Source organism: Onychostruthus taczanowskii, unplaced genomic scaffold (assembly GCF_017590055.1).
Source record: "Onychostruthus taczanowskii isolate IOZ18803 unplaced genomic scaffold, ASM1759005v1 scaffold8, whole genome shotgun sequence".
NCBI classification, from domain to species: Eukaryota; Metazoa; Chordata; class Aves; order Passeriformes; family Passeridae; genus Onychostruthus; species Onychostruthus taczanowskii.
In genome coordinates, this window is record NW_024505892.1 from 4,184,429 (window position 1) to 4,199,610 (window position 15,182).

Consider the following 15,182-nt stretch of genomic DNA (forward strand, 5'->3'; position numbering starts at 1 on the left):
CCCGCCTTTCCCCGGGAGCGGGAACCGGAGCGGGAGCGCTCCCGCTCACCGCCCGCCTCCCTCAGCCGCGCGCCCGCCACGCGCCGCTGCGCCGCCGGGAACGTGCGCCCGCGCGACGTGGCCCCGCCCCCCGCCGCGAGGCGCGCCGCTATTGGCCCCGTCCCCCCCGTGCCGGCGCTGTTGTGACACGTGAGGGCGGCGCACGTGGGGGCGTTATGTAAGGCGCAGGGGGAAGGGGCGGGGCCGGCACGCCGCGCGAGCTGCGGGGCCGCCGCGCATGCGGGGTGGGGACGAGGGGCGGGGCCAGGCCGGTCTGGCTGTGCTCTCTCCCGGACAGAGGCCCCGGAGGCTCCCGAGCGACAATGAAGCAGCAACAGCAGCCACAGCAGCAGCCGCCACCGCCGCCGCCGCCCCCGCAGCCTCCCCAGCAGCCGTCGCCTCCCTTCGCCAGCCCGGGCGTCCCGGCTTTCCTCAGCAAGCTGTGGGCTCTGCTGGGAGAGACCCCCAGCAACCAGCTCATCACCTGGAGCCAGGTCGGCCGCCCCCTCCCTCTCACCTCCTCCCCGTCCGCGTGTGGCGGAGCCCCCGCCATCACCGTGCGCCTCGCTCCGGCAGGCATCGGGGCCTGCTGGGGACCTCGGCGTGCCCGTGGGGAGGAGGGAAAATCAGGGCACGGCCACATGGCTTGGTTGGGCCCGGGCCGGGCCGGACTGAGCTGAGCTGAGCTGCTCGACAGAGGCCAGCCCCACTCAGCCCTCAGCCTCTCCCTTGTTTTTTTAACTGTGGAGTAGGAGCTCCGGTGCCCGCCCTGGGGGCGCGTCCCCAGCACCGCTGCGGAGGGTGGGGATGTCTGTCTGTCTGGCGGCTCTGACTGAGCAGGCTCGGGCGTCCGGGGGGGTGGGAAGGGGCCCGGGAGCCGGAGGATTTTGCCGTGCGGGGAACGTGGAGCTGCGGGGGGATTTCCCACCGTGGGGTGGTGGGTGCGCCAGGAACGGGGCTCTCCCTCTGTTAGCCGGGGCTGCGGGAGAGCTCCGGAGGATGGGAAGAGCGGCGTGCTCAGGCCTGGTGGTGTTTCCTGTGTGCTGCCCGCGGGGCCGGATCCCGTGGGGGCGGCCACGTGTGCCATGGCCGGGGGCTTCCCGGGCTCGGTGTCCACCTGCTGGGGTGGCGGGAAGGGGGTGGGCCACGGGGGAATTGGGCACCAGTCTTCTTACAGTGCAAGGAAGGCCTGTCAAGTTGCTACAGTGAGCATCACTGACAGTTGTGCTAAAACCTAAGCACGTATTTTAATAATAGCTACTTAATTTTTTTCCCCTGTGTTCTGTTTTCAATAAAATCTTGTTCTCAGATCGTATCAAAATCTTTAAGTGGTACTGAGTGAAACTCAATTGAGAGCTTCTTATTTAAATGCTCTAGAAATAATGAAATGTCTTAAATATTTTACTGAAAATTGTTTACCAGTACCTTCAGCCAAAATCTCCCAAAGAGCGAAGCAGGAGGCCTCAGTAGATTATGGCAGCTTTTCTTTATTTTTTTCCATTTTGTTTTGTTTTAGGGTGGGAATTTTTGTGGGTGGTTTTTTTAGGGTTTTTTTTTATTTTTGGAAGAGAGATACTAAAGGCTGTATGAAGATTGATATTGTCTGTATTAAAAAATGCTGATTTTGCTGCCTTATTCTTTTAACGGAGTATTTCCAAATCCATTGTTTATGTTTATCTAAAGTAAACATACCAACACTTGTGTAGGTATCCTTGTGTTATTTTTTTAATTAAAAACAGTAAAAATAATTGTTTGAGATTCTGCAAGGCTGTTTGTAGAGGGGAAGGTCCACCCATCACAGTTGATATTATTAGCAACCAGTTCATGTAGGGGGAGATATTGGGATTGCCTGTGATATGGGTGAGGAGAAACAAATGAAGCACTTGGAGGACTGCTGTATGCTGGGGTCGTTGGCACTGGGAGTTGACAATTGTATTTAGCTGTGTAGTGAAGCTTACAGGCTTAACGTCTGTACAGCTTTGCTGTAAATGACTGTCAGGGCAACAAGAGCTCCTGGATGTGTTTTCCAGATTCTGTTGCTAGGCCTGGGCAATGTTAAGGTGATGATAAAGTGAGGCATCACATGGAAGTTGGTGTCACAGGTCGCTGTAGTGTCACTTGGTTCAGCACCTTCAGTTTGTGAATTTCACACACAGCATTGGCTAAAATAGTATGTTCTTGCCATTTCTTCTGCTTCTTCCCCTTTTGCTTCCATTGATTGATTCTCAGCAGGAGGTAGGTAGGCATTACTGGAAGTTTTAATCTCCCTGCCTTTCTCTCAGTGTTAAGGCCTAAGTCATCCAGTGGAGAGCCATTTGTAACATCCTGTTTCTGATGCTCTCTGCTGATTTGCTGGAACAAGCTGTTGTGGTTTAACCCCCACTGGCAGCTAAGTGCAGCTCAGCCACCTGCTCACTTCCCCGCACCCTGGCAGAGAAAGTAAAACTCCTGGGTTGCGATAACCATTTAAAACTGAAATGAAGTAAAGTATGTGATAACAATAATAAAACAGAAAAACAAATGCCCAGTACAGTTGCTTACCAGCTGCAGGCTGGTACCCATCCGAAAACAGCAGTTAGCCCTCCTGCTGGATAACTCGCCCAGTTTATGTATTGGGCACGATTTTTCTGGTGTGGAATATCCCTTTGCCCAGTTTGGGTCATCTGTCCTGGCCATGCACCCTCCAGCTTGGGAAGCTGGAAAGACCTTGACTTAGGGTAAGCACTGCTTAGCAACAACTAAAACTTCAACTTACTGTCAACATTCTCTCACTGAATCCAAAACTCTGCAATCTACCAGCTACTAAGAAACAAATTCATTCTATCCTAGCTGAAACAAGGACACCTGCCTTTGGACATAGGACCTTCATATGGTCTTACAGTTGGTTCTTTAAGCTTCTTGGTATCACAGAGCTGCTGGCATTTGAGGATAAGAGAAGTGACTCATTAAGAAGGCCTCTTAAAAAGATGCAGGAAAAGTGTAGACATCTGTTGAAGATAAGACTTTATATTAACTACTACAGGGTGAGAGTGTCGTGGATGTGTAGACAACCTGAACCATTTTGAAGTAGGTAATTTGCATTCTGCCTATTACTTGCCCTGTAGTTAAATGGAGTGCAGTTACTGAAGAACAAAGAGCTGATCCTTCTATTTTAGTTAAAGCCTGTGGATTAAATAAAAGATCACTCTTCCCTCACAATTGGCATTCCAGAAGGGGAATTTTGCTTTATGTGGCTACCTTTTTGGTAACTCTAAAACCCAGTGGACACCCTCACCTCACCTCTTTGACAGCTCCATCTGCTCTACAGGTCCTACCAAACCAATCATGCTTTTATACTGAAAAGCAGACAGGACTGTCAGCTGGTTGTTGGTATTTTTTCCTTTCTCAGGTTCTTTGTTAAGATTCCTTACCAGGGCTTCAAAACTACATTCTAAATTGATAGTATTGTCCTGTAGTGAAACTGTGATAATTGCTGGTTAACAATTACTTCATATTTTGATAAAGCAGTGTGTAACAATAGAGATGTTCCCCTTCAGGAAATGATGTGAATTGATAGTAAGTACTCAGTTGCTTTGCAACTGCAAGGTTTGTACCCTTTTTGTTTTGGAAAGTTGTAGGCAAGCAGATCAGTAATGTACTGCATGCACAAAGGAAACATTCCAATCTGGTGATTAATTCTAAAAGCCCAGTGTGTTTTCTGCTATGGTTTTTAAGTAGTTTAATGTGTCTCTCTCATTTTAGAATGGAAAGAGTTTCTTGGTGTTGGATGAACAGAGATTCGCAAAAGAGATTCTTCCCAAGTACTTCAAGCATAACAACATGGCAAGCTTTGTCAGACAGTTAAACATGTGTAAGTTGCTGGATTTTTACATTCTAGCACAGTTCTAAATCTTGTAAATAAAAGTTAAGTTATAATTTCCTTTGAGCAGTGGCTTTGTGTTCTCTTCAACTAGGATACTGTCTTATCCTCAAAATTGGTAACAGGATAGTTGGGACAGCATACTTTGAATTTATTAATGTGGGGTTTGAGGTTTTTCTTTGCTTTTGTTTTTTATTTTTTTAAGATGGCTTCCGTAAAGTCGTCCATGTTGATTCTGGAATTGTCAAAATGGAGCGAGACGGTCCAGTAGAGTTTCGGCATGCATATTTTAGGCAGGGCCGGGAGGACTTGCTGGAGCACATAAAAAGGAAGGTTAGTGAAAATCCAGTATTTGGAAAACCTGTACTATTCAGTACTGATGAATAGCTCAGTTGATGTCAAGTTTAACTGCAGGATTGTGAGTGCAAATAAGTTCAGACTTTATGGAAACAAACTGCCCTGCTTTCATTTATACCTTGAGCTTGTTTAAAGATATTTTGGGGGATTTGACAAGGTTTTTTTTATCTGCTTTGCTGTCGTTATAGTAAAGTTTCACAGGTGGCAAGAAAGCATGAGTTATGTAATATGACAATTTGCAGATGAGTTTTACAAGTGCAGAGCATGCTTTGACTTTACCATCAGCAATGTAAGAAACTGCTCATTTATGTAGCTCGTTTCAGAGCAAAGCTACTGTAAGCCTTAGACTGTACACCCAAGAGAAAGGGGCAGACCTATAAACACATTCGGTATGCTTCTGAAATGTGCTCTGCTGTTACTGAGTCAAGTGAATAAGATGTCAAAGAGAAAAATGGCAGATGAAACTGGATGTCATGGTTAACTCCAGCCAACAGCCTAGCCCCACACAGCCACTGCTCGCTCCCCCCATGTCAGGATGTGGGAGTGAGTTGGGAGAGTAAAAGTAAGAAGACTCATGGGTTAGGATAAAGGCAGTTTAATAAGTAAAGCAAAAGCTACACACCCAAGCAAAGCCGAACTGGGAATTCATTTAGCGCTCCCCATGGGCAAGCAGGTGTTCAGCCATCCCCAGGAAAGGAGGGTCTCATCACATGTAATGGTGGCTTGGGAAGACAAATGTCATCATTGTGAACATCCCCCCCATTTCCTTCTTCTTTCCCTCAGTTTTATGTACTAAGCATGACACCATATGGTATGGAATGCTCCTTTGGTGAGGTGGGGATAACTGTCCCAGCTGTGTGTGTGCCCTCTCAATTTTTTGTGCAGCCCCAGCCAGCTGGCTGGTGGAGTAAGGTGACGAGCAGAAAAGCCCTTGAGTCCATGTGTAAGCACTGCTCAGCAGTAACAAAAGCATCTTTGTATTGCCAACACTGCAGCACAACTCCACAAGTCCAAAACACAGCCCCGTGTTTGCTGCTATGAAGAAAATTACCCCACACCAGCCAAAACCAGCACAGAGTGATGTGCTTGTTATCACCAGGTTATTGTGATGCAGTTATGGTGAAGTAGAGCACTTGGGAAAATGCCTGAAGAGTCAGGATTGTACACAAATATTTGTAACAACTGAAGCTGATATGGTGATAGTTGTGTTTCTGGTTTGGAGTTTTTTTGGATACTTGTTTTATTATTAAGAGTGTATTTTGTTAACATTATACTTGATCACCAAAAGAGAATAATAGTTAAGCATGAGTTAAGGGAACTGTTGTTTCTGGATTCTAATCTCTTAAAGGTTTCTTCTTCAAGACCTGAAGAAAACAAGATCCGTCAGGAAGATCTCTCTAACATAATATGCAGTGCTCAAAAGGTGCAAATTAAGCAAACGACTATTGAAGCTCAGTTGTCTCTTTTGAAGAGGTAAGTTGCTTCATCAGTATCTGATCCTTTATGCTGAGTAATTGTGATACTAGATACTGGACAAAGACATAATTATATGTGTCTCTTGAGTTCTGGTTGCCTAATTTCAACTATTGCTTTAGGAACATAAACTTCTATAGAAAAATTGCTTTAAAATTAAACTTTTTGATATTATTAAAAGTTACAGGCAATGCTGGTGTTTGTAGACCTGTCTAGTAATAGGCAATTAAATAACACCTTTAATGATAGTTCCATATAGATGCTGAGTCTGAATATTTAAATCAGCTCTTAGTATAAAGAGTATGCTGGTTTTTGTCTTCAAGTTTGAAATAGTTACTGTATTTTGAGTTACTTAGAATTTTTAGTTATTTAGAATAGTTACTGTTTTTTTCTGTTGTTTTTGTCCTCATTCTCCTCCTGTTTAAAATTGTAGAAAAGCTAATACCTAGGAAAATGTGTTTAGAAAATCTCATTTGGAAATTCATTAGTTGCCTTGTTGACAGAGAAACAGAATTCAAAATCCAAATGTAAATAGAGTTTTTGTAGAATTTCATTACTGCCTGCTTAGAAGTTATGATTTATTCTCAACAGTGAGAGAGATGTGGGTCACAAATTACTTAATCCTTTAGAATATGTAGATACAGACAAGATACATAAAGTCATGCATTGTAAGTCACATCACCTCAGTAGAAACTCTATTAGAGTTTCTATTCCTTCTTCTAGAAGATGGTCTCATGACAGTGTACCTCTGTGGCGCAGGTCACTGATTAGTTCAGGTTGTAAGAAGTAAATTCAGAATATCTCACTTCTGCTATTAATTTTGTGATGGAACTGTACTCTTAAATTGTGTGTTGGGCATAGGAGCACTTTGAGGAGCGGGAAGTACCCTTCATCACACTGCATATGAGCTGCTGTTTCTGAAAAATTGGTTTAAGGTTTCCTAAAACCCCATACACCAGTGGAGTTTGCTTCTTTGTGTTGAAAATTAAACTACAAAAGATAGGAGGGTGGTATGTTCTCTACCCATATTCATTGAAGCTTTTGGTACTCATTATCTACCTCTTAACGTGGCATACACTGTTGGAAACAAAAAGGCTCATGGTTACAATAGGGCAGATTTTACACTGGCTCAGTAACTGGAGTCCTGTGAGTACTGGAAGAACCAAGGTTTCTAAAATGGCAGTGTTCCATGAAAACTGCTACCTCTGACATGCCCCTGTTATTTTTTATCACCTAACATGCCTGTTTACTGGAGCTAATAGAAGTAACTGTTGAATGCTGATAGTTAATTTTTAAATGCTGTATGTATGGGTAATGACTATTGCCAAATTTGAGAATTTTTTTTTTTTCCTTTAAAGCAGATGGAAATGCTCTGCAGGCTATTTGTTGTGTTTAGGTCTTTGTTTCACCGTTACTTTCCAAGGCTGCTTGCTGCCTGTGTGACACTCCCACACCGACCCCCAATCTAGAAACACATTTCAAAGAGTTTTAATGAAGCCAACTGATCTTTAACAAAAATTAAATACTAGTTTTAGTGTGACTTTTAAATCATCATTTTTCAACAGAGAGAATGAATCCCTTTGGAGGGAAGTGTCAGAACTGAGAGCAAAACACTTGCAACAGCAGCAAGTTATTCGAAAGGTAAGGCTTCATTCAAGTGTCGCGTGTGCTTGAGTGAGTGCTTCTGAACTAGGAATGCTTTGCCACGTTACCTTGCTCTCTGCCCTCATTCAGGTTTTTATAATGTCAGATCTCTCTTTAATAGAAAAAACAGCAGGGTTGTATATGATGAACAAACCCTGTTGATACAAATATTCAAGGTATTTTATTGCATAAGCAGAAAATAAGGCCAAAGTCTTGTAAACATTTCAAGAACATCCTACATCGGTTATTAAGTTACCCTTAATATGGTCCATCCATTTTTTTATTACTTTGGGAATCAGATGTCTAATTCTCTGTCAGCTGCTCAGAAGAAACTTTCTCACTGCAATTAAAAGATTCTGTATTGGAAGTTCACTGCTGCCCCACTTAACTGACCTGCTGACTGTATATTCCTGGTTACCAGAGGAATAGATAATTGAGTGGAACCTATTGATAATAAGTTAACTTACATTATTTAACAGTTAGATTTATGATCTACCAAAACTGATATAAATGCATAGAGTTTAGAGTTCTATTTTTTTAACATATCAGAAAGGTCATCACTGCAAGTGGCCTTGGCTACTAAATTTTTTCCCAGTTTCTTCAAGCCAGATACGTACTTTAAAGCCTTAGATTTGAAGCACAAGACAAGGCTAACATTTCAGAAGGAAAGACAGCTGATGAATACTGTGAACTGTACATGTAATTTTTTTTTCTGAATCTGTCAAAAATGCCCTTCACCAGAACCAGTATTTACAGATTCAGGTTATGCATATGGTTGACATCTCTACATGCCTTTTGTCATTGTTAGAGTTCTTCAAATCATTTGAGTTGCTGCATGTCTTTCTGTGTCTTGTATGATGTTGTGTAAAAGCTGACTCTTATCACCTGCTATGTGAAAAGCCTAACAATTGAATAACTATTTAAATATTATCAGCGCTGGTTTTTACCTTGAGTTTTAGGTTTTCTGAGCAGCTCTGCATAAAAGTTATTATACGAAGAAAGTGGTTTGCTGTTTATGTATATTGTTTATGTTTTATTATTGGTGTCTTTTGCTATAAGATGCCTTGGTACTTAAGAGAAACAATTACAAGTAAAGCAACCAACAACAGTGTTCTCTCTCTTACAGATTGTTCAATTCATTGTTACCTTGGTGCAGAATAACCAACTAGTGAGCCTAAAACGGAAGAGGTAAATATGATCTTGAAAACTTCCTGTCCACTTGATAAACTGACAGGCCTTGTTGACTAATTACCAAAGAGGTGGGTTTGAGATGCCCTTCTTACTTTACTCTTTCTTATGTAGACCTCTACTTCTGAACACTAATGGACCTACAAAATCGAATGTATTTCAGAAAATTGTGAAAGAACCAGCTGACAGTAGCCACCATGTAAGTTTTCTGTTATGGATACTCTCTGGATGGTGTGCAGGTGGGCAGATGGATCAAATTCATTGTTGTACGGAGACTATAACACAGCTGTGTATTGAGAGCTGTCAGCTTGTACAAATGATAGGCTGTGTTGTTTCCTTTCAGAAGCTGAAGGGGTTGATAATCACCATTCACTTTCCAGCATAAGCACGTATAAACCAGTTACATGTGTATTAAATAATGATTGTGCTGAAAGCAGTTTCCTTTTAAGAGTGGTGCTGTTAGAAATAGCATGTATAATGTCACATTGTTATCTCTGGAATGTGGCATCCCTGGGCCCATACAGGGACATGGGTCCAGTGTGTTGCTCTGCAAGGCAGTACTCAACCCAGCAAAATCATATCGTGTTCCTGTTACATTTGAATGAGTCACTGAAAGTTGTTTTCTGCTGAACAGATAATAATCTGTGAGGAAATTGTTACAAGCTCTGTAGTATGGCACTAGAATTAGTAGCTTTATAACAAAGTACTATTTAAACAGCAGTCACTGTTTTAATATTTTTTGTTCTAATATCTGACAGTGCTAGTATAATTGGTTGTATTTACCAGTTCTTTTTTCTGTAGCTTTTATTCTGCAACTTGTTTATTTACTTGTATGGCTTTTTCTATTAAACATAGATGTGTACAAACAGCTTGTAATCTGCAAGGTGTAGAAAAGCTCTTAGACTTCATTAGATGTGAAGCATTGTAAGATACAATGATAACTGTCAAAATGCTGAAGCTCATTGTCCCTCTGTGCCCTGACTCCTTTTTAAAAATAATTCTCAGGTACCTCTCAACAGAAATGAGGGCTTAAAACAAAGGGAACAGATTTCAGATGACATTGTTATTTATGATGTCACTGAGGATGTGGGTGAGGAAGAACATCCCATGGCTGATGAAGAAAATCTTCCCGTTACACCAGAAACAATTGAAGATACCACTTCAGATTCTTCCAAGTAAGAAGTCTCAAGAATTGTGTGTTGACAAATGACTTTCAGTGTTGTATAAGATGCACTAATTCAGATGTCTTAGATAATTTTTTTAGTGAAGTGGTTAGAATTATTCAGCACTCCTGCACAAACAGAAACTTCATCTTTGAATTCACACTAGCTTTTGACTTATTGACCTCTGGATTTGTTCCAAAATAGTTAATTGTCTGTTGGAGTTTTAATATCAGGAGGATAGATGTACACTGGTGAAAACAATCTGTATTATTGCATAATAGTTAAAATATACTAAAGCCAGCATAAGAGAAGTCTTTACTTTTTGGTTATGTGTACAGACAGGAACAACTTCCCTTGTTTTTCTCAGTTTTTGTGGAGAAAAAATTACATGTGGTGTTTGTCAGGTTTTGGTGTGGGCTTTGCATTAAGCTAATTAATTTCAGGGTTCTGGGTTTTTTACTGCCCATTTGTTTTGGGGATTGTATTCCTTCCTGTCTGTACTCCAATACTACAGAAGTTCTTAATCTTTCAGCTACAGCCAAGTTGAAAATCAGTCCAGGGATTTAGATGTAACTCTCTTCTTGAGTAGCATTGGACTGATAGAGCCCGTATTATGCCTCAAGGAAAAAAAAATAATATTTGTAGATTCTACTTGAATTGGCACCATTGTTCTTGCTCAGCTGATGCCTGGGAATGCATTCTTTGATAGAAAAGCTTAATGAGAAAAAGGCTGTGATGGAGAGGCAACATAACTAACAGCTTCTTAAGGGTTAAGAACTAGAATAGGCATGAAAGCAAATCATTTGAGGCTCACTCTTGGTTCTCAGGTTTTGTTCCTGGTGTGCATAATAAGGTTAACTACAAACCTGTTGACTGGGATGCTTTGTTATGGGTGCTCCAGAGTAGATGCTGTTCAACAGGAAATACGCAAAATATAAACTGTCTGTCTGGCTTGATGACCTTGTATGATTTTGTTCATACTTCACATTTACATGCAAGCTTATCTTTGTTCCAGTGACAAAAGTGTCAGTGTTCCTATAGCTCTTTAGCAGTTGGTTACTGTAGTCTGGCACAACAGTGTCTGCTAACTGAGCTGCATTAATTGTATTGATCATTAGAGAACCGTATCAATGGAAAATAGAAACTTCAAGTATCTTGCTGTGTTTAGTATTAAAAAGCAGTAGAAAAGTTTATTTCCTGATAGTAGCTTGAATAGTAGCTTGACTACAGTGAGAGGTAACTAAACCTGTGGAATAATACCCATTTAAATGTGTACGAAATGCTGTAATTAATTTATCTCACATTACAGCTGTAGCTGTAGCTACCATTCTCCTGATATTGTAATTGTGGAAGATGATAACGAAGATGAATATGCCCCTGTAATTCAAGGGGATAAAAACACTGAATCAGTTGCTGTCCCAGGTAATGATCCAGCCAGCCATGTCAGTGACAGCACAAGCCCACTCATGTCAAGTGCTGTACAGCTGAATAACCAGTCAACTTTAACTGCAGAAGACCCAGTCTCTGTGATGGATTCCATACTCAATGAAAATGGAGTAATTTCACAGAATATAAATCTTCTTGGAAAGTGAGTAGTCTGATCTTTTGTTTTTCTAGTATTAGAACTGATTATTTGACTGAAGTAAAAAGAACTGAATACCAGTTTCTACTGAGAACTTTAAACTTACAGGCTACTGTTACTCCAGCCAGTTTCTGAAGATCCTTCTGTTTTAAGTATTTTAAGATGTGACCTCTGATTTTATTTGTTAATTGAGTCAGTTGAGATGTTTAATCTGGCAGTGTAATGTTGTGGAGATTATTAAACCATCAGGATTTATTTTTGTCATTCCTGCAGGTGGATTAGACTCATTAGGGCTATGCAAGAGTTGCATCTCTGCTAATGTCATGTAATAGTGTTGACGTGATTCCTGTGATACCTATTCCAGAGCACCCATCTGCTGACTGGGGTTCTCTCTAAAGAGGCTAAAAGTCTTCATTTTTCCAGAGGTCATTTCTTGTGAAAGACTTAGTTCATTCTAGTTCTGGTAAAGATTTTGAGATGCATGTAGTACATCTGTGTAAAGCTTACTTAAGGATTTCTCTTACTTTATTAAGGGATACAGCAATAAAATACTGTTTGCCTTCTAGAGTTGAACTTCTGGATTATCTGGACAGTATCGACTGCAGTTTAGAGGACTTCCAGGCTATGTTGTCAGGACGACAGTTCAGCATAGACCCAGATCTCCTGGTTGATGTAATTTTGACTTAAAATTAAGTATATTCATAATAGGCTACAGGAAACATTTGTGTGTATTGTTGCTGTTTAATATGGATTTAAATCACAAATGATCTTTCTTTTTCCTTCCCTTTACAAAGCAAAGTTATAAATATTTGTGAGTTTCTGGAGCACTGGTACAGGTCTTAATGCTACACCACTGCTCAAGTGAATGCTTAAGTTTCTTACTGAACAATGTCTTTCTTAATGAAATAATGCTTATATTTACTGTGATGTGAACTTAGATGTCAAGTCAATTAATACTGTTGCTTGGAAATAACCCAGCACATTATCTTTAGTCTTCTCAATGAACTGGGCTTAAAAAGAACCTTCCTCCCTGTAGAAAGACCATGTTGGTGGCTGGTGGCGGGGTGTTGTCTGCCATGACTCACATGTCCCTTCTGAAGTGCTGCTCCCTGTCCATTTGTTCCTTAAGCCTAACCTGGGCCCCAGTGCATGAGGTTACTCGGTTACTCGTGACATGTGGCTGCTGGACCTGCTTTTGGCCCCCCTCCACTTCAGATCCCTCTTAAAAGCACTTCTGCTCTCCACTTACTGATGGCTCCTTCCAGCTTGGTGTAACTTGCAACTTCATCCATATTGCAGACAGAATTATCCATGTAGCAGTGTAGAAATTGGTGTTTTAAGGCTCCAGCAAACCATGTTAGATGCCATACAGTTGTTTCTTTTGTGATCAGGGTTCATGGAATTCCAAATACACTCCAGTCCTCATAGAGGGTGGAATAAGTATAGGGGTTTTTCTCACACATGCAGAAGCAATGGTCTTTTATTCTTAATAGCAACACTGAGATACCTAAAACTTGGATGTCTTTTGTCTTATTCAGCTTTTTACAAGTTCTGTGCAGATGAATCCCACAGATCATGATCATATCACTAATACAAAAGTAAGTCTTAAATCCATTGCTCAACATACGCAGTAGTGAGAGATGCAAAATTCACTCATCTTTTGCTGTTTTTTTTACTGGAATCATGGCACTTTGTGCTCTGGCTTTTAAGACTTGCATGAGAATAGGAAGACTGCAGCTGACTTCATCCTGTTGGGCTTTAAACAGCAAAGGAAAAAACACCCTAATTAATTAATTTATGTCCTTTAAAACTTGTATTACCTCTGCATTATACCAGTCTCTTAACTTTTGTATACCCGAGATTTTTTTTTTATTTGCAAACATGGTATGCACTTCTATCAGAATGGTTTCATCTGTATTGTCTGGTGGGAAAAGAAACCAGTAATAAGCAGTGAGGCAAAGATGTAGTACTTTGAATTTGTCCAGTTCATTTAAACCATTAGTCTTGGTTCTTGCTTTGTAGCCTGTGTTTCCATTTCATGTTTTCTCAGCCAACCTGTGTTAGTGTGGATAATACTGATTATGCCACTGCATCTTACCACAAATAAAAAAATAATGTTTGTCATAGTTGTTTAGCTGTTCTCCAGTGGCATTGGAACTTTAAAAAGTTTAAAGCTTTAAAAAGCTTTAAAAGTGTATTTTAAAAGTTTGCTTTTGTTCCCAGGTGGAGACAAAGGGAAAAGAAACTAACAAGAATAATGCTGGTCCAGCAGCCTCACAGGAAACGCAAGGTACTAAGCCCAGATCAGGTTAGTTGTCATCTGTTGAAACATTTCCACAGTTGAACAGTACTCTAAAAGCCATCTCAGTTATTTACTCCTTATCTGATTTTATGTTATGTTGATGAATAACCAAAACACAATACTTAGTATATTTACTTTTTAGATTTTTTTCTCTGCAGAGAAACTCATGTTTTGCATGTGAATCTGCACTAATAATGTTATGTATGAACATGACAATTCTTTAAAAACACAAACGCCCATCTCTTTTTAGTAATTATTCTTTAAATAAGTACTGTGGGTTGGATTTTGTTTTTTCCTTCTGCATGTAGAAAGGCATATGAATTGATATTCTGGTCATTTTCTTTCCGCACAGATAAGCAGCTGATACACTACACTGCGTTTCCACTCCTTGCATTCCTCGATGGGAACCCAGGTTCTGCTCTTGAGAGTGGGGGCTTCACAGCTGAAACTCCTTGCACTGTTGAAAAATCCCTGGAAGGGGATGAGCTCCTGGAGAGCAGCCTGGATCCCCAGCCCACCCAGAGCAAACTGGTGCGTCTGGAGCCACTGACGGAGGCAGAGGCGAGTGAGGCCACGCTGTTCTACTTGTGCGAACTTGCCCCAGCACCCATGGACACAGACATGGCCTTCTTGGATAACTGATTGAGGGAGGCTCTGTATATAGTCATGAAGATGAACTATTTATTTAGAATATTGTTTGGTATGAGAGTTTTTTGTACATCACTGTTTTATGTAACCAGATATGTGGAATCTGAAGTACCTTTCCTATCCTATACAAGCAGTTGTTTAGCTATGGAGTTAGACAAGCCACCAGGCACAGCTGGCACTGCTGAGCCAGGCTCCTGCTGCACTGCTGTGAACACTTGGTGTTGCCCACATTGCTCGTACTACAAGTAACCAACACTTGTCAATAGTGAGCTTTGGTTTATGGTTTCTTATACTTCTTGTCTTACGTATGATGACATAAACTAGTAGTGTATGGTTAGGGAACACTGACTTTCTGTATTTTGGGGGGTTTATTTTTTACATTTTGTTTAACACACATGAGGCTTTTTTGGGGTGGGGGGACCAGGACCTGATGTAGGCTTTTTTTTTCCCTGCTTCAACTGGGAACAAAGTGCCTGTACCTTGCTAAATCTTGGTTCTGCCTTACTTTCACTTCAGTGGAAGTGCTCACACATAGCACAAACTGGGGAAAAGTTCTTGACAGCTGCCAGGCCCCATGACTGCATGAGTACTTTTAACTTGGACCATCTATGCTGACAAAATAAATGTTACTTAAGTGTGATACATGCTCGTCTCTTATTCTGTGTGTCAGGTGGTTATGGATTTAACAGCCTCTTGTTTTCCTATCATAGAAGCTGTGGAAGGTCTGCTGTTTCCAGCACAGTTGCTGGAAAATAGTTTCCTTATCTCCAGCCTCGTGGGTTTATTGATAAGCCTCCAAAACAAGAGAAACTGGGTTTCAGTAACTTCATACATGGAACACAAAAACCACATTGCCCAGCTCTGGCAGTGGCTCCAGGGTTTTTTCCCAAATGAGTAATTTGGCCACTTGCACAAGGAGCTGAATCC

The 15,182-nt window shown here is 41.3% G+C and overlaps 1 protein-coding gene across 8 annotated transcripts; it reads left to right on the top strand.

Annotated features, from left to right (window-relative positions):
* The first annotated feature begins 274 nt into the window (after positions 1-274).
* HSF2 (heat shock transcription factor 2) lies at positions 275-14,897 on the top strand. Of its 8 annotated transcripts, XM_041424016.1 has the most exons (14): positions 275-533; positions 3,781-3,889; positions 4,104-4,231; positions 5,604-5,728; positions 7,294-7,369; positions 8,499-8,560; positions 8,675-8,759; positions 9,566-9,735; positions 11,033-11,145; positions 11,236-11,311; positions 11,872-11,977; positions 12,844-12,903; positions 13,529-13,613; positions 13,960-14,897. In XM_041424016.1, exons 1-14 carry the CDS (start codon positions 363-365, stop codon positions 14,247-14,249), a joined length of 1,656 nt encoding a protein of 551 aa, XP_041279950.1. In that variant the 5' UTR covers positions 275-362; the 3' UTR covers positions 14,250-14,897. The 8 variants fall into 8 exon arrangements, with proteins under 8 accessions (XP_041279950.1, XP_041279947.1, XP_041279953.1 ...); XM_041424011.1 differs by having other exon boundaries at positions 276-533; positions 11,033-11,311; XM_041424012.1 differs by having other exon boundaries at positions 276-533; positions 11,033-11,311; positions 13,529-13,595.
* The last annotated feature ends 285 nt before the right edge of the window (positions 14,898-15,182 follow it).

Excerpts from the sequence above, each read along its gene's own strand:
- HSF2 (XM_041424011.1), top strand. The coding sequence starts at position 363 with ATGAAGCAGCAACAGCAGCCACAGCAGCAGCCGCCACCGCCGCCGCCG. Across the intron at positions 5,729-7,293 it reads CAGTTGTCTCTTTTGAAGAG|AGAGAATGAATCCCTTTGGA; the intron begins GTAAGTTGCTTC and ends ATTTTTCAACAG. Across the intron at positions 8,760-9,565 it reads CAGCTGACAGTAGCCACCAT|GTACCTCTCAACAGAAATGA; the intron begins GTAAGTTTTCTG and ends AATAATTCTCAG.